Here is a 27,088-nt window from a genome sequence, read left to right on the forward strand (position 1 = left end):
CATCTTTCAACAAAAGCCTTCTGCAGCATCAGAGAGGCTTCATTGTTCAAAGGTCTGAGGGAGTTGACAACAAAATCCAAAGCATCAGTGTCATGTGATATCAATACTGTATGCATAATTTTCCCATGGACTCATATAAATCCCCATCAGATCCAAAATCTCTGGGTTGAATTTATGACACATTTAGTTAGTTTTTGTTTGTGTTTCTGCAAGGCTCCTTGAGTGTGAGGGAAAAAAACTTTGATAGACTATTCTGTCATAGCTCCTGTCTCTGCAGTCTGTCATTGGTTATTCTCATTGTTGTAAAGGCTTTACAATTCAATTAGAGATTAAATTGGTTCAGACTGGGGTGATGTTTCAAAAGATCATTTTAGCAATATACTGTCAGGTCATGCAGAAAGTTTTAAAATAGTGACAAAATGTCAAAAAGTGTCAAAAGGTTTGTTTTTCCATCTTACAGAACACCAGCGATTGGAACTAATAAATTCACTGTCTAATCTAAGAAGGAAAGAAAAGAAAAAAGAGGTGTAAAGTATATATTTTTTTTACATTGTCCCCATTCGCTTGTTTAGCATTTTTTTTAAAATCACTTATCAAAGCACACTGGAACGCAATGACGTGAGAGCGTGTACAGTGATTTGGTTTTTGACAGTAAACATTGGCTTTTACTGTTGAGTAAAAGAGATGACTTCTTTTTGCACAGGTATATATACTTGCACTTAAATACAGATACTTTTACTACACTGTGAGTACTTTTGCCACCTCTCCATTAATGGCAATTTAGGAGGCAAGCGGCAGGTTATAGCGCCCCACGAGTTAGCCTACGGTGACATTGGGAAGGTGTTTTGCCCGACACACGACTAGGATGATGATGGTAGTGATGGTGATGTTGATTATGATGACGATGATTATGACGACGAAGATGATGATGATGACGCCATCCTGTCAGCCCCCCAATCCACCAACCCCCCCCCCCCCGCCCCGACCCCTCCCCCGACTGCACCGAAGCATGTCAGCATCCGCAGCGCTTGTAAAAGGCGCTTTGTGCATCTCTAATCCGCTGTGATGTCAGCGCGTCGGAGGAGGGGCTCCGCTCTCTGCCTGAGTCCGACAACTTGTCGTGTTCTGGAGGGACGAAGCGAACCGCAGCAAGCAGAGCGTGCGAGCGGGCACCGCGGTGGGGGGGACGTGGAGGAGGAGGCAGGGATGTAGACGGCCGGAGCCGCACCTCTACTCCGCTGGCCGACACGCAGGTAACGAGCATGACTGAATGGTTCTTGCGTTGCGTCGTGTTTGTATGTTTCTAGAAGGCGTTGTTTTGACGACACCTGTCCGGATGAGAGAGTCTGGAGCCGCATCGAGACAGGTGCAAGATTCTTCCTCTATTACATAATACAGTATGTCAATATACCGTTTCACCGAGATGAATCGTGGTTATAGCCATTGGGGAAAGATCGTGTCGAGTTTTCCCTCCCCACAGTGCATCTCATTACACAACATTATTAGTATGTTTGGGAGACGCTGTCTTTTTTTTTTTTTTTAATGCCCCGCTCCTTCGTTCTCATCGTTCTGCCAAATTAATGGCTTAGCCGAGCCCTGGGCATTTGCGAATCCTCAAGGCGATGCGAAGGGATTGAAGCACTCGACAATTTCAAATATTACATTTCCATTTGTTTCATGGGTCTATATATATATATATATATATATATATTTTTTTTTTTTTTTTTTTTGCCATTTTGTTATTATGCAAACACGGTGGAAGAAACATGACTCTGCGTGTGCGTGTGACAGAGAGGGAGGGGCACGAAGGAACGATGCAATCAATAATTAAATGGTTTAAAAAAAAGACATCCACATTTGAGTGAGCACGAAGCAAATTAAAATTGTAGGCCTTATCCATGACAGACTTGACTACACTGACTACACTAAAATATATATATTTTTAGATAGATTTATTACACCACCGAAGGATAAGTGGGAATGAAAATGGATGGATCGATATTAGACCAGGGGCAACACAGTAGTAGTTTGCAGTTCAGCATCAGCATTCTGAGGTTCATGATTCAAATCTATTCCTGTGTGGGGTTTGCATGTTTTTCCCAACTGCTTGTGTGGGTTTTCTTAGGGTACGCTGGATTGTTCCCATTTGTGAAAAAAAAAAAACATACATGTAAAGTTAATTCATAAATTTATTCAGGACACATGGTCGATATCAAACATTGCAAAAATACAGTACATGGCCTGCACCACGTGAATGAGATGCCTAAAAAATACAGTATTAAAAATAGACTCCTGTGTTAGTGACACTACACATTTGAGTTGTTGCTAAGTGCTTCTTTTCACAGGGTTAGTAAAAACTGCAATAATTTTGTTTCGAGATCCAACCAATTGACACGTACACATTCAAGCCAGATGTTTACATACACAGTTTTTTTAAAAACCCATACACTTTTTTTTTTTTGTTATCCCACTGACTGACATGAAATCAGACTAAACTTTCACGACTAAGATAGCTTTTAGGTCAATTAGGAGAACCGAAACCTTTTCTATTTGCTAAATGCAATGATAACGGGCAATCCCCCCACACCCCCACTACTATTTTCAGTCAAACGTTTCCATACAGTTAGTAATTATACCTTTAAACCATTCTAAAACACTCAGATGATATCTATTCTGGCGTTCTGACAACATTTGAGTTCATTAAAGATGGATGCGTTTAAAGGCACACCGTAAACACACAGCTTATTTGTGCAACACAGTAGGAAAATAAAAAGAAATCAGGCAAAATATCTGGAAGAGGACTGTTGACTTGCAGAAGGCTGGTTCATCCTTGGGTACAATTTTTAGAATGCCTGAAGGTGCTATGTTGATCTGTTCTAGAACAACAGGAAAAGGTCTTGTGAAGATGCTGGCTGGAGCTAATAAGAATGTGTTGTTTTTCACATTAGAACGAGTACCATACCGACATGTGCTGAAAGTCCACTCTACTGGGAGGAAGCTCATATGAAAGTGGATCTTCCAAATGCCCATTGACCTGAACCATACAGTACGCCCAAACTAGTTACAACGTGGCTTATAGATAACAAAGTCAGTATTTTAGAGTGGTTATCACAAAGTGTTGACCTCAATCCGGTTGAAAATCGACGGGAGACCTGAAAAGCAAGACGGCCCACAAATTTGGCTCCATTACATCAGTTCTGTCAGGAGGAATGGGCTAAAATTCTACAAACTATTGTGTGAGAAGCTTAGGGAAGGATATACAAAATGTTTGACCGAAGTCATATATTTTAAAGGTAGTGGTACTAAATAATTGTTAAATCTATATAAACCTCTGACTTTGAAGAAAGTGAAGAAAATATTGTTTGCTCAACAATCTGGCATTCAGCAAATCAAAATAATTGTGATAATCCTGATTGACATAAAACGGGAAAAGTTTCTTCTGATTTCATGTCAGACTGAGGAAAAATAAATGTGTCTTTTCATATAGTGTACGTGGTAAACTTCTGGTTTGCACTGTTGAAGTTTTTAAAAAGTGCTTTCTATATTGCCCATTGGTGTGAATGTGAGTTGTATGGTTCTTTGTCATTAGACCTTGTGCACCTATGTCATGAAATCATGTGATTTTTGTTTACGTCGCCGTATTGCCGTTAATTCAGTTGAGACAAAATGAAAATATGTCTTACAGCACGACACCCAGAGTTTTGTCCAATACCATTAGACATTTAGAAGCTGATAATAAACGAAGGTACGTGAAAAAATTTGAGACACTTGACATAGAGGTCTCTGCTGTTTGAAATTTTTTGACATATTTTTACAATCAGTTACATATTTCAAATGAAACATGGCTTGAAAGTGAAAACATTCTAAAAACAACCTCAAGTGTAAATTTCAAGTGTCTCTCTTTTGTGTGCTCTGTGATTGACTGGCGACATATGCAGGGTGTATAATCTGCTATGAAATGCAGTACTGAATCTGGTGTTTGACATATTTTTACAATCAGTTAATTGTTTTCATTTGTATTTCCTCTGTAATACTTCATAATTTTCACGTTAGTGCATCATCGTAAAAAATGGATTGCACAGGTGCAATGGACGAGAGCTTTGTGGGTTCTAAATGACAGGTACGTGTGTATAGAGCTTTTAAAAAAAATTGTTGAGGGGGACTAATTTGTCTCACAGTTTATAGCACGATACGTGTGAATTTAGAATAAATTGCCTTGGTCAAACCGGCAACAGATAACAAAGCACTTGTATTGCGTTTAAGACAATTCAATCACACACAATACAATACAACACAAAACAATAAAATAGAAGTACAAAGACAGTTTAGTAGCGTGTAACATGAGCTAACTAGCTAATTTGATGTCTAGTCACCAAACTGGAACAACCTTTCCAAAAGCACCAACAATAAAACGCTCCATAGCATCCGACGACGTAATACTCTAAGAACGTAACGAAAGATCCGCGTCATAATAACTTCAGAAAGTACGTAAGTCAGGGGTGCTAAATTTGTCGATGTGCACAGGCCGGGGTTGTTGTTGTTCGCCTGCGTTAGCCCCGACGTGAGGTGGATCAGGCGGGGAGGTGGTTTGGCCGGCATGGGTCCTCCTGATTACGCTACATACACAAGACTTATAAAAGAGTTGGGAAATCGAACAATTATTGACCTGTCATTTTGAATATTTCATCGGGTTCCTTGTACGTCTGTTGGGGAGTCTGTTGTATGTTACTGTAGAAGTGATCCGCATATCATCTCAATACATATTGCTCGAAACGATAGGGTAATATGGCCCCAGTCACTTCACTTGATTCTGAGATGTTCTCTTCTTCAAAAAAGAGTTTCAGTATCAGAAGGGGAGTCATAAAAATCTGAAAATCTCTCTTGTTCATTTGCCAAAGCAGGTGGCACGGCATCTCCTCAATGGCGACTGTCCCAGTGTGACATCTGCAAATGACGTCGCAGGTAATACAGCCACCACTGGGATGTCGAGTGAGACTTCCGCAACTTTGCGCACGAATGACATGCTCTATGCTCATTTTTTTTTTCATATAGACATTGAAGTGAGTAATATTATATGTAGTTTTCAAAACAATATTTATGTTAAAATATATATATGGATGTCAGTTGATCTTTAAGCATTTGAATATAAATAACAAGACTAAATAATGAGACACATGCAAGAAAATACAACAATAAAAGAAAAAGAATGATAAAAATCTTGTCTAGAATTAATGAACATTTAAAATTTGACACCGTTGTAGAAATCATTGTTATATATGCTTCTATGATATACATGTGGGTTTGGTAGTAATACTGTAGTATGATTCCATTGGAGCAACCTCATTGTAGAGTGGAAGAGACAGGAGCCAATTGATGCTATCGCAGCGTGTCACCTGATTCAGGAAAGTTATCCAGCCATCCATCCATCCATTTTCTGAGCCACTTATCCTCATAAGGGTCACTGGATTGCTAGAGCCTATCCCAGCTATCAACGAGCAGGGGGCAGGGCACACCCTGAAGTGGTTCAGACTCATAATCACACCCTGGGGCAATTTAGAGTATCCAATAATTGTTGCAACGTTTTTGGGACGTGAGAGGAAACAGGAGTGCCCAGAGAAAACCCACGCAGGTACGGGGAGAACATGCAAACTCCACACAGGCAGGGGTGACTCAGAATTGCCCTTGGTGTGATTGTGAGTGAAAATTGTTGTTCATTACTGTATGCCCTAAAATGGGTTGGCAAGCAGTTCAGGGTGTACGCCACCTTCTCCCAGATGATGGCTGGGATAGGCTCCAGCACTCCTGCACTCCTTGTGAGGATAAGCGGCTCAGAAAAGGATGACTACAAGAAACCTTTATCCATTGAGCATCAAGGAGAGCAGGTGGAATGTCAGTAAGACTGGAAGTTTAGGGGCAGGGTTCAAATTATTTTACCATGATGTAGATGAGGAGTGAAATGAAGTAGGTGTTGTTTTCAAGGAAGAGAGAGCCTAAGAATGACTTGAAGATGAAAAGAGGATCAGAGTGATGAAGCTGAAACTTGAAGTCAAATGTTTTATGCACAATCTAATCAGCGGTTATGCCGCACAAATAGGACGTGACCTAAAAGTGAAAGACAAATTCTGGAAGAAGCTGGATGAAGTAATTTTGAGCATGATTAGTGTAGATCATAATGGACATATTGGCAAAGGAAATGAGTGATGAAATGATGGGTAAGTTGGCATCCAGGAAAGGAACAAGGAGGGACAAAGGTCAGTAGACTTTGCAAAAAGGATGGAAATGCATGTAAGGAACACTAAATTCCAGAAGAGGTGGGAACACAAGGTGACCTACAAGACCATAGGGAGAAGCGTGCAGGTGGACTACATGTGTACACGAGCAGACGATGTAATCTGAAGGAGGTTACCGACTGTAGTTGTAGGGCAGCCTGTGACTAGACAGCATTGGATGGTGGTGTGTAAGATGACTCTGCTAGCAGGAAGGAAGATTAGAAAGACAGTGTTCTCGAGGGATGGAATGAATATTTTGAGGAGTTGATGAGGAAAATGAGAGAGAAGATAAGACAACTGTGGTGGACCAGGATGTAACAATGATTAGTAAGGGGACAGTTAGAAAGACACTAAAGAGTGGTAGAAATAAAAAGGAAGTTGGTCTAATGACATGCAGTAGTTTTAGAGGTATGGAAGCATCTTGGAGTTGTGGCCATGGAGTTTTTGATTAGTTTGTTCAACAGAATTCTAGGCAGTGAAGAGATATCGGAGGAATGGAGGAAACGTGCGAGTGACCATTTTTAAGAAGTACGGGGCTGAAAGTATGGAGGAATGAAGTTGATGAGCCACACAATGAAGTTATAGAAAAGAGTAGTGGAGGCTAGACTCAGGTAGACTCAGACTCAAGTACCTGCAAGCAACGGTATGATTTCATCCCTGAAAGAGTACCACAGATGTTTTATTTGCCTTGAGGGTGTTGATGGAGAAGGACAGAGAAGGTCAGAAGGAGCTACATTGTGTCTTTGTCAATCTAGAGAAAGCCTATAACAGAGTACCAAGAGAGTAACTGTGGTACTGCATGCGTAAGTCTGGTGTGGCAGAGAAGTACTGTATGTTAGAACACGGTCAACAGGTGGCCGTGGAAGGGTCGCCGCCAGGACAGGAACGTAATTCACCTTTGAGTCCGCTGGGTCCGTGTCAGCCCAGTTCATTCTGTCACATGCCATCGGTGCGGGGCAGGACCCAAATACGGGACTCCGAGACAAAGGCATACTGTCTGGTGGGTTTTATTGCAGAATTAGTGTCTGCACACGGTAACATAGTGCAAACACAATGAACTGGCAAATGGCCGTGACATAAACTCATTAATACATGGTTAATTAACATGCCAAATGCGCAACACCTGAGATGAGTGCCACAGGTGGCACCACCCAGAGCAGTGACCAAGCCTCGCCCCTCCTGGCAGTGCTCCAGCCCCGCTCATGACTGTGTACTGCATGTATGAAAGAATAGTTTACGGTGGAAGTGGGACAGAATCAGGGATCAGCCGTAGGCACCTTCCTGTTTTCAGTGGTAATGACAAATGAAGTCAGACTGGAATTCTTGTGGATCATGATATTCACAGATAACATTGTGATTTGCAATGAAATCAAGGAGCAGGTGAAGGATCATTTAGAAGGAGCCCTGGAAAGAAGAACAATGAAAATTAACTGAAGTAAGATTGTCACGTCCCATCAGAAACGAGAGTAGGACCCAAATGCAGGAACTCGGAAGACGCAAGGTAGTTCAAGAAGAGACACGTTTATTGTATGCAGAGGTCGGGGATCGAGCAGGCAGTCCGGTGTAGCAGCGGTAGTTGGGGCGTCGGGCGAAGAGAGCAGATGAGTGGGCAGGCAGTAGTCGGTACACGGAGAAACAATCAACACAGGCAGAAGTATCAAGGAGTCAGGCTTACGGGGTTGGTCGGAGAGCGGACGAAGGTCGGTACACACAGGTTCAATCAGGGATACGAGAGTGCTGGAACGGGACATAAAGCTCAACGAACTGGCCGAGGAACAGTCGTCACCGGGTCCTATATATACGGGGGATGATCAGCCCGCATGAAGCACAGGTGTGTGCCTCCCAATTAGCGCAGCCGCACGGGCACCCGCACAGCTCGTGCTGAAGCGGCAAAATCATGACAAGATACAATATACGTGCACGAATGAGAGCGTTGGAGGGAAAAGAGTGAGGCTACAGGGAGAAGAACACGAGGGTGGAGGACTTTAAATACTCGGAGTCAACAGTCCAGAGCAATGGGGAGTGCAGTTACAGATTGCACGGCCCTCAACAAATTTGGACGAGACCACAGACTGGTACAGGTCAAAATGCAGATCAACTGCCAATCTAAACTCAATTGAAGAAAAAAGTGAGGATTTTTAAAAACGTTTGGGTAATCACTTAAAAGCTCTTCTATTGCTAGAAGCTATAGAGTTGTCACCATATGACTAAATTCTAAATGGCATTGTTAAAACTGCACGCAAAATGACAATGAGAAAGATGATCAAATCCACAATATCTAAAGGTACTTTCGACTTCATGAAAAAGTGATGAGAAATTAAGAAAAGGGGCAGCATTGTCAACAAAAGTGAATCGGCTGTAATTTGCAAGACGATACAGAAAAAGATATGAGAAACATTGACAACTTACAATTGCCTTGTTCAGAAAATTCTTGAAGCCGGACATAGAATAAAAAACATTAAATGCACAATAATTTGCCACAAGCAAAAAAAAAAATGGTTTGATGGAGATGGATGGAGCGATAGGTCACAGCCGCCAACACATCGTAGGAGTTGAAGAATGTTATACAAACCTCTACAGTGACCCTGAACAACTGATTGCTGGAAAGCTAGAAGCAGACCCACTTCCATGTATCCTGAATGAAGAGGTTGAAAATGCTATTTAGTCCACTTAACACCGCAGTAAGTTGTAGGCTAGATGAAACTTCTGCTCAAATACTTCAAGGAGGAACAAAGTTAAGAAGATCCCTGTAAAACTACTTCAATGCTGCTTGGACTTGGAAGAAGTACCGGCAATATGGAAAGACGCAGGAATCAATTTAGTCCTGTGATGGAGAGGTCATTAAAGATGACACCCAGCAACCCCCAGTCCCATGTTGCTCAACATACATGCCTCAGCTGCCCTGCTGAGCCAATCTGCATACACAAGACATCTAAGCAAAGCTGGCCTACTTACTAAAGGAAAAGCATGGGAGATTTAATTTGGCACACAGATGCTAAATGAATTACCAGCTTCTCTGAAGGAGTTCATTAAAACTGTGAGAGGGACTGCTTGTTTCTCACTTGGACGCAAAGTTAATCAACTTTCACCCGCAGCCATTCTGTAGAGTTTCACCAACAAAGACTTCTTTTTTGGGGGGACACTGGTTTGATACCGGCTACTCCAGCTCTGGAAGAATATATCACAATTTGCATCAAATTCGAATGATGTATGATATTTTAAGAACTTTACATATACATAAAGGCACGTGGTTGTCAAACTCCTGAAATTCGCAGATGACACCACAGTCATCGGCCTCATCAAAGACGGTGACGAATTTGTATATCCACAGAAAGTGGGGAGACTGGAGATTTGGTGTGGCCAACACAACCTGGCATTGAACACTCTTAACACTCTCATTTCTACTCTGTAGAAAGGATTGTGGACTTCACAAGGCAACCTTCACCGCAGCTGCCCCTCACGTTGTCCAACTGTCTTGTGTCAACCGTAGAGACCTTCAAGTTCTTGGGAACTACAGTCTCACAGGACCTGAAGTGGGAGATGAACATCAACATCATCCTAAAAAAGCCCAACAAATGATGCACTTCTTACAGGTTCCGAGGGAGCACAGCCTGTCACGAGAACCGCTGAGACAGTTCTACACAGCGGTCGTCCAATCAGTACTGTGTACCTCCATCACAGTCCGGTTTGGATCTGCCACAAACAGGGAGCGAATGTCGCTGGATGCTCATTCAGTTGACATGGCTTTTATTAAACAAGCAATTTCATGTATTTGTAACTGATTTGCTTGTGTCAGGGGAGTGAAATGAAAGCCTAATTGTGTCTCAAAATGTAAATATTAGCTTGTTATTGACGCTCTGTATGATAGTGTAGCTTAAGGTTTTAATATGTGCCCAAGTCGCACGTGTGTCGTCAGTCTGTGTTTGTCAGGAGTGGATTAGTGAGTTAATGGGTTAGCAAATCCCTAATGCTGTAGCTTTCACTGCACCCTGACAGATGGAAGTCTAGCTCTGTTCAAGGCTCTACAGATATCGCACCGCTCTATTTGGCCATCTGCGCCTGGGCCAAGTCCTACTTGCTGAGCCTCTCCAAGGCACCTGCCATCTACCATGCAAACTGTGCATAGGATCATCCAGCACCCTCCCAGTCAAACCTGGTAGATTGTGGTTTGTGGTTAGAGTACAACATCAACTTTTGGGACCATATTAAAACCTTCTGGGTTTGTACATACAGAATGATTTCAGTACCTTTCGGTAATGGGGATTATATTGACAGAAAATAAGTTTTATTTTATTTTTAATTTAGTGAAAAGATAAATCAAGCCCTTTCTGTGAACTTACTACTTTGTTCCTAGAACAACTACATGCTTCCAACTTTATACCATTCAATATGGTACATTTGCCCTGACCACGCATTTCCCTACATCCAAACCGGACCATTCGTGTTACCTATGTTGTATGGCTATGTACTAGCCTCAGCAAAACAATTACCTATCACTATACCATTCAGAATCAAACTTTAGCTCATTGTCTCCACTATCTTTTTTTTTTTTTACATTTTTGATCTCAAAAACACCAACAAAATAATTTAGTTCAAAAATAGGCAAGTCGAATAGGTACAGGTGAGCTTAATAGAATTATTCCGAACTAACCCTTACCAGGCACTAATGTTGCAGTGGGACACACCCCTGACTTTGGTGTGAGCAACAGGGGCTCGATTCCTGCTGAATAATGGTGACTGACTGGTGACCAGTTCAGGATGTAGTTGTTGATGTTTGCCTGAACTTAGCTGGGATAGATTCCAGGACTCCCGCAACCCTTGTGAGGATAAGCGGCTTGGGAAATGCAACCCTTAACATTAAAATAAACCCTAATCCTAACCATTCAAAGGGAGAGAAGTCACATTAATTACACAGAGACATGTGTCTTCTCCGTTGCCCCTAGCCTCAATATCCTATCAACCAACCCACCTGATTACTACCAGCGTCACTTAAGGCTTTTATCATTGAATCTGCTGACCTGCTCACTAACATCAGTCTCACCTAATCAGGAATAGGAATCTGCTCTTTTTCAACAGCCAAGTGCACCCTTAATTTTTTGTTCATTCAATTGTATAATAAAATTACGAGTAAAATGAATTACTGACTGCGATAGGGTGGTGACCAGCTGAGGGTGTACCCCTCCTCTCGCCTGAAGATAGCTTACATTCACACATTCACTTCACATTTACATTCACACATAGCTTACATTTTATGCATGCTCTAACAGTACAAAACACAGCAAAGGCTACCACAGGAAATAACTGATGGATACCCTGATAGCCTCATCATATTTAGTTACCATCACAACTTACCCTGTAACTCCCAGGACACCATTATTCAGATCACTGGCTGACAGTTCGAATGTACTATGCAAAATATCCCTTTGTCTCCCAACCATGAGTCTTGTTTGACCCTTGGTCTCCTCTAGTTGTGCCAGCTGCCGTCAGCTGTGTTAAAGTGGTCGGAAATTTGGTGAGAAACCAAGCCATGCCCACTGGATGTATTTTTCTTGAGCTCTCTGTGTGTGTGTGTTTTGTAATCTGATGCACTTTTCCAAACTCTCACATCTTCAAGGCTCTATTTTCATAGAAGTGCCAGCATTTCAGGATGAAAACTGGTACATCTTGTCTTTCATGTAGGCGCAAGAGGGATTGCCCTTCAAGAGTCCCATGAAAGACTGATGTTTTGATATCCAAAAAGCCGTTATATAAATGATCGTTGGAGGGGATATTTAAGTCACTACCTGTTTTCAAACATCTACTCTGTATTTAATAAGCCTACCATCTAAACTGCGGTGATGCAGTCATGCAGCAAGAGATGTGACCATGCGAAATGATTTCACCATTTTTAAAAGGAATGAGAGAAGTCACTTTGATTGGACAGGATTGAGGTTGGTTGTGATAACTCCCACCATCCAACTTTTAATTGCGTTGAGTGCATGCCGGTTCATAAAATTACTAAAAATCAGGTCTAACGCAGTTACACCAAGCACAGCACTGAATTTGCGCTATTTATAAAATGAAGAGTTTGTTTTCAAAATGAGACATATCCGTTTTTTTCATTTTGAGAAAAGGGCTTGGTATTGAAGTGAAAACAATAAACTCAATTTATGTTTCTAACTATTGGGGGATGGAAAGAGATGCTAAAAAGTAACTAAACACCATACTACAAAAAAATATTGGCTTTAATATTCACCGAGTTTTTTTGATGACAAATTTCATTTTTTCTCCAAAATGAGACATATGCAAACATTCTATTCTTTGCAAAGTGAGACATATCCAAATTTCGACTTAAACCTTCAGGAGCAGCTGTATTTTTTTAAAAAATCAGTTGCTTTTGATAGGCAATCATGAAAACTATTTGCCTTTCAACATTTCAAGCATTTTAAAATAATATTTAAGACCATGACCACCACATTTAGAGAGTTAGGTATCAGAAATAAGGGTCAGTCACCAATCACAATTTTCACAATTAGCTTACTAATGTCAGATATTGAAAAATGAGATGAAAAAATGGGAATTTCTTTTAAAAAGGTGTTTTTCAGTTATTTAGAAACTGTTTGTTTGCTTAGTATGAGGTCTTGGAAAGGCTGAGTTTACATCATTGTAATTTTATGTATCTGTATGCGATTCTGCAATCCGACATCTGCAGGCATTGTGTCACTCAGTTGATTAATTTTGTTTATAAGTTGATGTGAGATCATGAAGAAAGTAAACTGCTTCAAACCAGTCTACCAAGGTTAATATGGGTTGCGAGGGATACCAGCAGAAAAAAAATCGATCTCATACACACATCTCCAAAATGAAATCAGTTTCAAACTCACAAATTCACTGTTTGAAATCTGACTCATTGAGTCTGCTTTCTTTTGATTTTATTTATAGCTGTCGCTGTCGGGGGAAAGAACACTGCAAAATAGGATATAAGTCTGTAGTAATAATAACAGTATTCATAATGCTCATAGACAGAAATTGAGTCTACTCCAAGGGTGTTGATTTCCTTTTAATGTCAACTTTTCTTAAGTCATAGCCGATAACGTTCCTTATAAAAAATGGCAAAAAAAAAAAAGATTGCATAGAATTATAAAAATTTATTCATTCATTAATGATCGTTGGTGAAATATTTTGAACAACAAAATTAATATTCAAGCATTACACAATCATAGACAAAACAGTATGTTTATTACATTCAGATACAATGGTACTTGGATGAGAACTGAAGTATTAAATTGCAATAATTTCATAAAGGTTTAAAATTAAATTGGAAAAGCACCCTCACAATGGGACAGCCTGCAAGTAAACCAGCACAATCACTGATTCATTTATTCGATATTATTAAACATTGATAAACAAAATACAAGACTTAGTTCAGCTTGAAAGCAAGAAACACTGTAAAGATAAAATTGACAAAAATGCATGCCAAGGATCCAAATAAAAAAACATGGTAAAATGTATCACATGGCAAAACAATGAAAAGGTTTGCTACTGACTGTACTGGATATTTTTCAGTGTAAACAAAAACAATCTACAAAGATCAAAAGTCTTTATTTTCTTTCAATTCATAAGTAGAAAAGAAACATTACTGATTCACACATCAGTAGATTCTATTAAAAATAGAATTCATGTAAAAGAAAATCCAAATGTGATAAAAAAGGAAACAATAGGTCAACTTCACAAAGAGAAAAAATAGGGTCTACTATCATAGCAAGCGCTTCTTCTTTTCTGACCCCGTTTCCGCTGGGTTTCTTTTCCTTCCCAGCTTCATTCTCTCCAGTGTCTCGTACATAAAATCAAACTCGGCATTAGCATCTCTCTCAAACGTGGGCGCAGCCATTTTGGATGATGATGTGGAAGATACCAGAACTTCCCTCTAGACGAATTCTGATTGGATGCTGCTTGCTTCAGCAGCGCACGCTGATTGAACGAAATTATGTCGCATTTTGCTCTAAATAAGATCGCGATATGTCGCATTTTGAAATAAAACGCCATCTTCCTTGGCTGATACAGAACGATATGTCGCACTTTTAACAAAAATCAGAGTATCCCGATAACTACCATTCGGAGCTGGATAATTTTGGCGCGAGTTTCGTAAATCTGAAAAAATGCCTATGTCCCGTTTTGAAAACAAACTCTTCAAATAGAGCCCTGAATCTTTGTTCAACAAGTCTCTTTTCAATCTTTTGTTGGATTTCTATGATAATTTTTTTATGTCCTTTCTCTCTGTGTTTGAAGGGTTTCTATGTAGATTTAAGGACTATGTTTTAAGAAGTGGAGTCAGATTTCCCCAAGAAAATGAGCCATAGGTATCCAGAAGACGGCAGTGGGGAAGTTGATGAGGAATGCCCTGTAGCCTCCGTTTCTCAGAGGACTAGGCAGAATAATGGCTCAGTGCCTGGAGAACCTCCTTTACGTCGACCTTGGAGGCCATGTCAGATGCTCAGTCCAGATGGAGAATTGAATCCCCACCATCATCACCATCCTCATCAACCTCCTTATCATCACCACCCACCTGCAGGTCGTGGTGTCTCACAATGCCAACGCCGGCGTCCACCATCAGTACAAGCGCAAGGCCAAAGTCAGGCTTATTTCCCAAGTTCCGTCTCAGAGGCTGTTACCTCTCATGAAAATCAAGACACTGTACCACGTCCTGTTCAGCAGCTCCGGCCCGCTGTCACCCGTTACCGCCGTCGTGGTGACCCAAATCCAAGACTTAAAGGTCCAAGACAGAGGCCATTAATCAAGGAAATACAGAATTCTTTACCAGTTTCAGACCAAATAGAAGGTCAAGTGAAGCAAGACATTACAGATGGTCTTTCTAAGGAATGTTTACAGGAGAGAGGATCATCCCACCTGACTCACTCAACTGAAGAAGTTAAGCAGAGTGAAGAACCAGCACCAGCTGAGAATGGAACAGAAGTGCACTCAACCATGAATCACTCTTGTTGCACCCATGAAGAAATACAGGCAGTCCAACAAGGAGCAGAGGTTTGTGTCGACAAGGAGGTCAAAAAACAGGAGGAATATGTGGATGGTGATGTTGTAGATGTTGAAGCTCAGGGAAGTGAAATCACTGATCTCTGCTCAGACACAGAAAGTGCTGCTTCACTTAGTAACGATGGACCTCTCCATAGCCCTCCGCCACTCCAGTCCCCTACTCCACCATCATCGCCTGATGCACCACTTTTCCCCCAGCTGGACCACTTCAGCGAGGAAGCCAGTCTGAGCCCTCTGCCCGACAATGACATGCTGCCTGAAGACGAAGATGACGAGTGCTCTGAATCACCCTTGGAATATTATCCCAAAACCTATGCAGACTTTTATACAGAGTCACACCAAAAGTCTTATGTGGAACTGGTTGATCATTCTGAGACAAAATCTCATCCGAAATCCTTTCCAGAACCACTTAAGACCTCCTATTCTGAAACACTCAGAGAATCTCAGACACAGTCTCGTCAGAAGTCTGAGCCATGCGAGCCCCAGCACGTGTCCCACCGAGAGCCATTTACCAGCCATAGACAGGAGAATGTCCAAAAATCTTCCCCTATCAAGGGCTCCCATCCGGCACCAAGGCGGGGCAAAGATCGAGTTTCCCATCCTTCCGAAGTGGATAGCTCTGTGGGCTGCCGGTTGCACCATTATGACGGTCAGTCTGATGGGGAGGGAGGCAGTGCTAATCAAAGTCCCATCCAGAAAAGTTTTAGGCAAGCACCTAGACAAGCAGATACACGGACAAAACTTCCATCATCTGTACAGAGCGGCTCAGGAGAGACCAAGGATGAGATTGGTCATCTGTCAGAGGAAGCTACAAAGGTTCCAGGAGATGCCATCAGCCTTGTAATAAAAGACATTAGGGAGGCCATTGAGGAGGTTAAGACCAAGACGATAAGGTCTCCCTACACACCTGACCAGCCCGTGGAGCCCATTTGGGTAATGAGACAAGAGATGAGCCCCACAGAGGAGGTCGACCAACTACAGATGATGGCAGGCCATGTAAGTATGACCCTTATTTTTCAAATAATGTAATTACTTTTTTTCCTCACAAGTTTTCAATTTTGGTGAACTTTTTTGTTCCTGTGGTTGTGTCGGGTCTCTGTGGGAACTGCAGCTTTCTCCTGTTGTGAAAAAAAAACAAACCAGACCCACACCGAGCATGTTTCTTTGACGACCCCTGAATTAATTAGAACCGAAATGACACCACATATAGTTCAACTACAGCATGTTTGGTGGCCCTTTAACCAGACCCTGATTTCTTACTGAACATGGTCTTTGGTTCATTAAAGTGAGTGTTTATGCTGATTTCAAAACTCAATTTCTTCATTTTTTTTCTTCCCACATTGTTCCCCTTTGGCCCTCTCCCAGTTGGTGTCCAGGTCTCCGTCCCAGAGTGCATCTATGTCGGATCAGGAGTCTGGAAGTCCGCTGAATGTCGAGTCCTCCAGAGCACTCCATTCCCAACAATATCGTGAGCAACAAGCCCAAAGCCGGCAGTCGAGTCAAAGGGATGCCACAATGCAACCGCACCCATATGTGCAGCCAAATCAATTACACCAACAGCAGCAGCATCAACAGAATCAACAGCATCCACGACATCAGGGTCAGCCCCCTTCACAGCAGCCACCTGTCCAAGAGGTGAACCCTTAAATTATTCAAAGGCAAGCCCTTCTATAGCAAGTATTTCACTTGTTTATGTATTTTTTTTAAATAGATTTGCAGATCTCTTCCTCAATTTCCCACATTTGTGGATGGTGAGTATGCATTTATGCTCAGCTTCACACACAGATCACACACAAACATGCCCAGACAAATACATACACACAGGGACAAACCTTTCACATAGATGAGAATACAGAATGTTTCTATAGTTTCCGGTTTGTATTGTTTACGTTCACGTAAGCACTCAAACAATTACCAATATACTGTATATTCTGGAAACTTCCCTATTTTTTACGAAGTGGGATATACCTCTTCCACTTTGTGCTTTGGGTTGCACAAAGAAAGATTCGTAAAGCTATGGTAACACATGTTTGTTTTAGAAGCACTCTAGAGCCCTGACCTGAACCCTATGAAACACATTTGAGATACAATACAAAAGATAATATGAGCTAAGCTATTCATTTCCTTTAGATTTAATGCAAAGTACTTTTTTTTTTTTAATCCATTCAGTGTCAATTATGTCTGCATGCTTATGCCTAATGAGTTCATTTCATCTGTGTAGTTCCGGGACCATGTGACCCCGATGACCTTATTGACGGCATAATTTTTGCTGCAACGTACCTGGGCTGCACCCACCTGCTTTCAGAAAGGACACCCACAAAGAGCGCCCGCATGCAACAGGCACAAGAAGCCATGAACAGAGTGCGGGTAAAGACAGAATTTTTTTTTTGTGATGAGAGGTTAAGGGAGCAGAACATTGTGGGTGTTCAGTAGCAAACAGCAACTGGCGTTATAGTGATCAATTCACTTCTTTATTTGCCATTTTCTCTCAACTTTTGTTTCAGAATTTCGACGTTAACTGGTTTTACACAATTGTTTTTTGTTGGTTAGGTGCAGGCATAGAAACAGTGTAGCTCAACAAATGAGGAGGAAGATGGGGCCTTTCTAAACAGTGATGTGATGAAAATCAGCAGGATAGAGACCAAGGGCTAGTCTGAATTCTTTCTGGATGGTTGACTGACTCGAGGATATTGCCTCTATGAAGAGCACAGGAAAAACTGCATATTAAGGACGATTGACTGCATAGCCATTTTATACACATTGGAATCGACCACTAGTGGTATTCAGATATGCTGAATAACTGAATTAACTAAAAATACAAACCACAGAATTTAAAACATAACAGTCATTTCATTCCAAATTTTAGAACAAAAATAGTATGTACTGTATGCATCCTATTTAAAACTACTTTAAAACCAGGTACAATTTATTTTATACAACGTAGCCCTTCTTGCGCTTCTCATTTGATCTACAAGAAACCACAGCACCTTCCCAAAAACAACCAGCTGGACACAGAAGCTGTGACTGGTGAGGTGTCAGACACTTCCCGCGCACGCGTGGGCACTCATATTGGGGACAACCCATGGCCTTGTAAAATAAATAAATAGATAAATAAATAAATAAATAAAGAAAGAAAGAAAGAAAGAAGAAAGAAAGAAAGAAAGAAAGAAGAAAGAAAGAAAGAAAGAAAGAAACCTTCAATAAAATTTAACATGATACTAACACCATTACACAAATAAGATGCTTTTCTACGGTCAGTACAAGGCAGAGAGGTTAAGCAAGTGAATGAATGAATTGAATTCCACGCTATTATGATGGTTATTCTCGATATCTCAACAGGCAGCTCAGAAGCAGGCAAAGAACAGGAAAAAGGTGAGTTGTATCTCATCTCTTTTCTTTGCATGCAAAACTGATCTGAATGAAAGCTTGTCTTGAAACGTCATGGAGCAAATTCTGATTTTACAGTAGTCTCTTCATTTAAATTTGGAAATCTAAGTCAATTATTAATATTTTCTCCTCCATTCTTTGATCTCTTCCTGTCTTATGTTGATGTTTCTCTGCAGAGTCCCGACAGTGAGACTCCATGTACTGCTGAGGTGGATCTTTTCATGTCCACACAAAGAATCAAAGTCCTCAATGCAGATACTCAGGTAGAAATAGAACCATGTTATTATAGTACTCAGAAACTTTGAATAAGATGTTTTTGTGAACATTATCAAACTTCTATGTGGACCAGGAGACTTTAATGGATTTGCCGCTGAGGACCATCTCTTATATAGCCGACATTGGCAACATGGTGGTCTTGATGGCCCGGGGGAAGATGGTCCGGTCCCGCAGTGCACAGGAAAACCTGGACCAGACAGCTGAGCAGACCACCATGTCCAATGATGACAGAAGGCTCTACAGGATGATCTGTCACGTCTTTGAGTCTGAAGATGTGAGTCATCGCTTTGCTATTTGCTGCCATCGTCACATGGACCCTGTCAAATGCAGATTTCAGATTTGGATTGTTTCCTTTATCAAGATCAGGCGTGCCCAGACTTTTTTACCCCAATATCTACTTTTCAAGCAGCCAGCCTCTTGCAAGCTACCGTCGACGGGGGTGGGTTGGGGTGTGTGGGGGGATTAATGTCATGTGATATATATATATATGTATATATATATATATATATATATTATATATATATATATATAATATTTTTTTTTTTTTTTAAATACAGAATTAGCTTTTTGTGCACTGTATTATCTGTGCTTTCATCCTGGATCAGGCTATGCCAAGGTGGAATTTTAAAATTACACACCATCTAATACCTTTCTACTTTGGCTTTAGACCAGACCTTTCCCACTCGAAAAGAGAAACTCTTGTCCAGTTTAACCACTTTTTCTTTGATTATTCACATACTCTGACAGTCATTGCATCTTAAAACAACAGCATTTATTTTTTAACTTTCTCCATTAATATCGAAAGTAAACATAAGCAACATGTCTAGCTCGTCTTTGCTCTACGTTGCCCAGACTGTTGCTAACTAGAGCAACGGTAGTGTACGCTGTCATTATAAAACACATTGATGGGCTACGTAAGTACTGTAACATTTGTAATTATGAGTTTACGTCTTGAAGCGCGTTGGTGTAAGGTAACATGATGTAATGTAATCAAAATTGAGCAGTCACAAGAAGTATATGTTTTTATTTAATGCAGGTGATAAGTAAGGTAAAATGTACCTTAATGTTGCCTTGTATTAATCAGAACTGACCATCATGTCGCTCTCCTGTGCGCAACCCACTGTCAGTTTCATGGGGAAAAAAAATACCTTCAAGATAAATGTAATGCGACAGTTAAGTCAAACGCACATTCAAAAAGCTACTGGTAACATAAAAACACATTATTTGTGTAACGTTAATCCTGATCTTTCATGAACATGAAGGGTTTATGTCTTTATTAAGGCAACACTTCAACATTTTTAGTGTATTGCATGCTGGGAGCTTCAAAGTTGGCTTCACAGTTCTGCTGCATGCAAAATACAATAACTCTGTGTGAAGTCAAACAAAATCCCATGATGCAGTGTAAACTTCCATCCATCCATTTTCTTTGCTGCTTATCCTCACGAGGGTCACGGGAAGAGCTGGAGCCTATCCCGGCTGTCAATGGGCAGGAGGTGGGGTACATCCTGAACTGGTTGCCACCCAATCGCAGGGCACATCGAGACAAACAGCCGCACTCACAATCACACCCAGGGGCAATTTAGAGTGTCCAATTAATGTTGCATGTTTTTGGGATGTGGGAGGAAACTGGAGTGCCTGGAAGAAACTAAAATCCACTCAGGTGGGTCCGGGATCGAACCCGGGACCTCAGAACTGTGAGGCCAATGCTTCACCACCTGCACCACTGTGCTGCCTGTAAACTTACTCTTTACTGTAAAACTACTTTAAAGTGTTTTAGTGTATGGTATAGGGTAAATATCCATCCATCCATTTTATGAGCTACCAGTTCAGGGTGTAGTCTGCCTTTTGCCCGAAGTTAGCAGGAATAAGCTCCAGCTTTCCAGTGACCTTGATGAGGATAAGCGGCTTGGAAAATTGACACGGACTGCAGTTGATGTTACTGTCCTGTAGTTATATTTTCTTTACCACGTCGACATCCGCAGAGGTTGATAAAAGTACGAACAGATTTTGACCAAGGTGTAAAAATGGTAAATCCAAAGATTTACTGGTACTTTCAAATATGATGAGTGGGCTGACACTTTGAAACTCCAACTTCAGTACTTGTATGCAAACAATAAGAAGTAGACTTTCCATGAAATATCACCTTTGAGGGTAGAAAAATTGGAAAAGTTAGACTGCATGTACACATAAAGCCGTTTGAGTTTTTTCTTTTGGATGAAAATGTCTTCATCTCTTGCTCAGGCCCAGCTGATCGCTCAGTCCATTGGTCAGTCCTTCAGCGTGGCCTATCAGGAGTTCCTCAGGGCCAACGGCATCGACCCGGAGGATCTGAGTCAGAGGGAGTACAGCGACCTCCTCAACACTCAGGACATGTACAACGACGACCTCATCCACTTCTCCAAGTCTGAGAACTGTAGAGATGTAAGTCCACCAGCAGGTGGCAGCAGAGTGCAGATGGCTCTAACACTGCTGCCTTCCTCAAAAGTTTTCAGCTGGCTACATTAGAAATGGGGTTCCCCAAAACATTTTCGTGATAATTTGTGAGTTGTTGTTGAAAGGCCAGCCTTCTTTCCTTGGCCTCAGGTTTACATAGAGAAGCAGAAGGGGGAGATTCTGGGTGTGGTGATAGTGGAATCAGGCTGGGGGTCCATCCTCCCCACCGTCATCATTGCCAGCATGATGCACGCCGGTCCCGCTGAGAAGTCCGGTCGACTCAACATCGGCGACCAGATCATGACAGTCAACGGCACCAGCCTGGTGGGTTTGCCGCTCAGCACCTGCCAAAGTATCATCAAGGTACGGTGGTTCCTTCAGATTTCTCGGGCTCTTTGAAACTCCGTCTTTCTACTGGTGATACTAACTCAGTTTTCCTTCAGGGGCTAAAGTCTCAGTGCAGGATCAAGATGAACATTGTCCGATGCCCCCCTGTTACTATGGTGCTCATTCGCAGGCCAGATCTCAGATATCAACTTGGCTTTAGTGTCCAGAATGGCATCGTGAGTATTTACGCAGAGAATAAGCTTTAGACCTTTTGCATCCATTGTAAATTGGATAGAGCAGAGAATACTGACTTGTCTTACAAAATGTATGTCTCATATAATTAGGTGTCTAACTAAGCTTAAATCAAATAGTTAACACTATGAGACTCCTATGATGAAGAATAGAAATGGATTGAGGTTTCCTTTGCCCGGACGCTCGCAGGCCTGCTTGAAGGCGAGAAGCTGGTGGCTGGCCTGCACCCATGGGGCCTGGCTGGGAATAACCTGAAAGGGTAACATGGGTCCCCCTTCCCACAAGCTCACCACTTGTCGGAGGGGCCATAGGGGTTCAGTGCAGTGTGAGCTCGGCAGAGGCCGAAGGCAAGGACCTTGGCGAGCCGATCCGCGGCTTCAGGGGCGGGCTCGAGGGATGTGGAACGTCACCTTTCTGGCAGGGACAGAGCCTGTGCTGGTGTGTGAGGTCGATAAATTCCGACTAGATAGTTGGACTTGCCTCCACACTCAGCTTGGGCTCTGGTACCAGGTAACCCTAACCCTAACCCTAACCCCTCTAAACAGGCTGTATGGTCTCTGTATGGCCGGTGTCAGGGTTTGGTCCACATTGTTGGCAGTAAGTCGGGCTCGTATCCGGTGAGGGTTGGACTCCACCAAGGCTGCCCCTTGTCACTGATTCTGTTCATAAATTTTATGGACAGAATTTCTCAGCAAAGGCAAGACATCAAGGCGGTCTGGTTTGGTGGCCTCAGTATTTCATTCTTACTTTTTGCAGATGAGGTTGGCTTGGTTCTGTGGGCTTCATCATGCCACGATCTCGAACTGTCACTGGAGCGGTTTCCATCCAAGGCTGCGACGTGAATCAGCACCTCTTACTACCAATTTAGTCTTCAATTGGAACAGACAGCAGAGTTCTGTGTTGTTTTTGCATTGACATAAAGGCTTTTCTTTTAAAAACAAAATATATGGCATAGAATGCTGATTTTGAAATATAAATGGGGAAGACTTGTCATGTTGTTTAAGTCTAAACCAAGTGGAGTCTCATGAATACCAAGTAAAATTTTGAGGTTTATCCAAGTAATTCAGTCGCAAGACTTAAAATTGACAACTCGAGTTAAGTTACGTGACTTGAATACGCCACCTCTGCGTCATAGTACCACTTGTTTCAGGGATGCTTGTGTTTGTGTTGCATTTGCATGCAGATCTGCAGTCTGATGAGGGGAGGAATTGCAGAGAGGGGGGGCGTACGCGTTGGCCACCGGATCATCGAGATCAACGGTCAGAGCGTCGTGGCGACACCTCACGAGAGGATCGTTCAGATTCTCTCAAATGCCATGGGAGAGGTATGATGTGATCGGCATTCGGATTTGGCCATGTAATCCCTGTCTTTATTAACAGGTGCTGAGCATTTCATCTTAACAATTAAGTATATCATCCATCCATCCATTTCCTTAGCTGCTTATCCTCACAAGGGTCACTGGGAGTGCTGGAGCCTATCCCAGCTGTCAACGGGCAGGAGGCACTGTACACCCTGAACTGGTTGCCAGCCAATTGCAGGGCACAGAAATTAAAAAAAAAAAAAACATTTGCACATACATTCACATCGAATGGAAATTTAGAGTTTCCAATCAATGCATGTTTTTGGGATGTGGGAGGAAACCGGAGTGCCCGGAGAAAACGCAGGGCAGAACATGTAAACTCCACACAGGTTGGGCCAGGATTTGAATCGCGGACTTCAAAACTGTGACACCAAAGCTCTAACCAGTTGTGCCACCTTAATTTATTTCAGTAGTTTAATTTAAAAAAAGTGAAGTTCATACATACATGTACTAACATGCAATACTACTTTTCAGGTCAATTCCTATTTAATTGCTATTTTGTTAGGGTTTTTCAATGTTCTAAAACCTTGAGATTGTAAATTTGGGGTTTTCATTAGCGCCAAGCTATAGTCACCAAAATATGACACCATCAAACAATTGCTTTCATGAAAATGTATGTGAACCCCTCGGCCAGTGGTTTTCAAACTGGGGTGTGTGGCCCAAAAGGTTTTAACACCACTGCCTCAGGCAAATGAGGTCACCAAAAGCTAATCAGAGTCAGATGTTTATCGAGCTGGAGTCCAGTGTGACAAGATTGGAGGTGTTGGTTAAAGATCTCGTTTACCCTTGAAAAAAAAAAAACCCAAAACACTAAAAAAACATTGCATTGGTTGGTATGAACCATCCCTAGTCTAATTAAAAATGATAAACTTGGAAAGGGTAACCAAAGTATATCCGAAATCTCTGATAGTCAATAAATGTAGAATGTTCAGCACTAGTACTGCTCTACCTAGCAATGCAACAGCCCTGATCGCAACCTGATTAAGATATTGTGGCATGATCTTAAGATAGCAATTCACACTACAACACCCAAATAATGCTTAGCTGAAGCAGTTTTGTGAAGCGGAATGGCCCAAAATTCCTTCTGACAAAAAAAGCCAGTTGAATATGTACTCAATATCCCACGAGTGTGCAGATGTGTCCATGTAATCCAATCTTTGTCCTCACTAGTGACAGTTCAACATACTAACCTGAACACCTGTCTGACTAATAATGTTTTCCTGCTATCTTAGGATATTTCTGTCTGTCAATATTTGACATATTGTATCTGGGACCCGTAGTAGTGATTCTCAAATGTGTGGTAAAAGTACCACTAGTGGTACACAAAAGAATCACTGTCTGAGTACAGGTCAGTTGCATTTAACGTTTATGTTCAACACAGTGCTCTGCGATTGGCTGGCTACCCGTCGTCATACAGTAGTGGAATAAATGGGAGAATTGTCTCATTACTAATGACAAAAAGCATAGTGGTACAAAGATAATTCAGTGCAGTTGCATAGATATTTAATAAATTCTCAAACAGATTTTCATACATACACTCTATGCTAATAGTAAGCTCAAAGATAAAGCAACATAAATATTTGTCTCCTCAACAAAGGTCACATCAGCACGTGTAAAATCATCCCACTACGGTTGAAGTCATTAAACTTTCTGGAGGTTAAGTTGAACATATTGTGAGAAAATAAAATGTTTCCCCTCTCGGTTCTAGATCCACATGAAGACGATGCCTGCAGCCATGTATCGCCTGCTGACAGCACAGGAGCAACCAGTCTACATCTGACAACACATTCATCACCCCCCCCCCCTGTTCATTCAGCTTTCACTCTTCCACTGCGACCTGTTTGACATCACGCTAATTGCCTTAATGTGTACAGCAACATAAACATCAACAGCGTAAGAAGTTGTTGTATTTTTGTTCATTTGAGCTACGTTCTCCTGTGATGTGGTATACAGTACGTTAGACCAAAGATAAAAATCGATGGTCTTAATGTGCACATGTAGGCGGCAAACAGAGCAAATGTTATTTTTGGTCAAATAGCTGTAATATCTGAATGTACACGACATAATGTTGGACCTAAGTGTTGCCAGGGCAACCCAAATGTTAAACAAGTCAAGCAAAGCATGTTCATGTCTGCTAAATAAACTGAAGGTGATCACCAACTCCATCTGGCTAGTTGTAGTCTCTTTTTAGATTTTAAAACATTTGAATTTCATTTGAATCTGTTATATGAAAGGAGATCCAACATTACTAACTTTTCAGTAACACAAATGAAACACCTTAACATACGATTCGTGTAAAAAAAAACAAAAAAAAAAAAACATTTGTAATCCCCCAGAGTCAACAACACTAACTAAAAATACATTTAAACCATGATTATCTTCACCCCAAGTCATTGAGTCAGTTGACTTAAGAGTCTATGCTTTATAAAAACTACATTATCGTCAGTGGTTGCAAGAAGCTGGAAAAGACAATAGAAATCCAATCGTACTTTTGACTGCGTTTCTTTCGGCTTGTCCCTTTCGGGGTCGCCACAGCGTGTCATCTCAGATGAACGCATATATATATATATATGTTTGGCACAATTTTTACGCTGGATGCCCTTCCTGACGCAACCCTTCCCAGGGAGTGGAGGCCCCAGTGGAATACGAACCCACAACCCGTGGTTTACCAAACCAGTGCTCTAACCACTGAGCTACAGGGCCTCCCTAAATTGTACTTTTGACTCAAGATGGTCAAACCTGTTTCAGCATACAGTGATTGATCCACTTGCGCCAGAAAGAAAATGTTTTTTTATCATGCTTTGCAAATTGAACTTTGCGAACCTACAAACTACATGTTTTTAATCCATTTGTCTTTGATGAAGGGACACATAGCAACAAAAGCAAGATGTGAAAAACAAACAAATGGGAAGTTATCTCACTCAAACTATTGAGATTGTTGATGATATTTGACATTTTTGATGTTCAGCCGGCTATCACTTCATAATTTATTACTTTGAAGTCAAGGCACTTGAACATGTGCTGTTTCCCCACAATAACTGTGTTATCCAATATTATATTGGGTACAGGTACACGAAATCATCATTGACATGTTCTAACCACGTGGATGAGGACTGATTTTCATGGTAACGTTAAAACAAACTAAAGACAATAGCTTTGTTTTTACAATATGAAGCAATTAAAACACCTAATATCTCTAACTTTGATTTCATACAATATGCTTGTGGACATTTAAACAGGAAAAAAAAAGAATAAGGTTTTGCAAGCACACTAGATGAGGGAAAAACTATTATATATTTTACAAAAGCAGATGCTTGACCGTTAACATGAGCAACAATAAAATAATATACACAATAGAGAAGTAATGAATAACAAAGGAAAAACATGACGTGATGATATCTGAACCTCCCATTTCCCAGGACATGCACACCATAAGATCACAGAAGTTTTTGAGGTGAAGCTGTGTCGGTCGGTCAGTGCGTTTCATCACAAACACGACAAAAGCAAGTGTGGAATCATGACTTTTTTTTTTTTTTTGCCTACAACTCAGTGTCCTTGTATTTCTGGGGGTTGTAGTACCCCCTCTTGGTGTGGTCGGCCAGCTGCCTGCGGTACTCAGTCTCGTCGTCGTCTTGAGATCTGCTCTCAGCGTACTGCTGCCTGGACGGAGTCTGTGGCTCCGGGTTGGAGCTGGAACTGATCAAAGCACAAACACGCATTAAGTGATAGAGCTCTCACACTGCACCAGACAAAC

General features: G+C 41.5%; 2 protein-coding genes across 6 annotated transcripts in view; one reads left to right on the forward strand and one right to left on the reverse strand.

The window, feature by feature from the left end:
- The first annotated feature begins 1,122 nt into the window (after positions 1 to 1,122).
- On the forward strand, positions 1,123 to 26,910 carry apba1b (amyloid beta (A4) precursor protein-binding, family A, member 1b). 2 transcript variants are annotated; one of them, XM_061800601.1, is made up of 14 exons: positions 1,139 to 1,366; positions 4,902 to 4,962; positions 14,538 to 16,295; positions 16,665 to 16,934; positions 17,011 to 17,050; positions 17,521 to 17,666; positions 18,639 to 18,671; positions 18,863 to 18,949; positions 19,036 to 19,236; positions 21,204 to 21,383; positions 21,546 to 21,758; positions 21,839 to 21,958; positions 23,158 to 23,298; positions 25,043 to 26,910. In XM_061800601.1, the coding sequence occupies exons 3-14, from the start codon at positions 14,598 to 14,600 to the stop codon at positions 25,112 to 25,114; spliced, it is 3,201 nt and encodes a 1,066-aa protein (XP_061656585.1). In that variant the 5' UTR covers positions 1,139 to 1,366; positions 4,902 to 4,962; positions 14,538 to 14,597; the 3' UTR covers positions 25,115 to 26,910. The 2 variants fall into 2 exon arrangements, with proteins under 2 accessions (XP_061656586.1, XP_061656585.1); XM_061800602.1 differs by lacking the exon at positions 4,902 to 4,962 and having other exon boundaries at positions 1,123 to 1,253.
- tjp2a (tight junction protein 2a (zona occludens 2)) overlaps positions 24,816 to 27,088 on the reverse strand; it is a 70,031-nt gene continuing 67,758 nt past the window's right edge. For all 4 annotated transcript variants that reach the window (XM_061800599.1, XM_061800598.1, XM_061800597.1 and 1 more), the window contains one exon: positions 24,816 to 27,030. In XM_061800599.1, the coding sequence (XP_061656583.1) occupies positions 26,874 to 27,030 (157 nt within the window). In that variant the 3' untranslated portion in view covers positions 24,816 to 26,873. The remainder of the gene's footprint in view (positions 27,031 to 27,088) is intronic.

Source organism: Syngnathoides biaculeatus, chromosome 17 (assembly GCF_019802595.1).
Source record: "Syngnathoides biaculeatus isolate LvHL_M chromosome 17, ASM1980259v1, whole genome shotgun sequence".
NCBI lineage: Eukaryota > Metazoa > Chordata > Actinopteri > Syngnathiformes > Syngnathidae > Syngnathoides > Syngnathoides biaculeatus.

Excerpts from the sequence above, each read along its gene's own strand:
- apba1b (XM_061800602.1), top strand. The coding sequence starts at position 14,598 with ATGAGCCATAGGTATCCAGAAGACGGCAGTGGGGAAGTTGATGAGGAA. Across the intron at positions 17,667-18,638 it reads AAGCCATGAACAGAGTGCGG|GCAGCTCAGAAGCAGGCAAA; the intron begins GTAAAGACAGAA and ends ATATCTCAACAG. Across the intron at positions 18,672-18,862 it reads AGGCAAAGAACAGGAAAAAG|AGTCCCGACAGTGAGACTCC; the intron begins GTGAGTTGTATC and ends GTTTCTCTGCAG.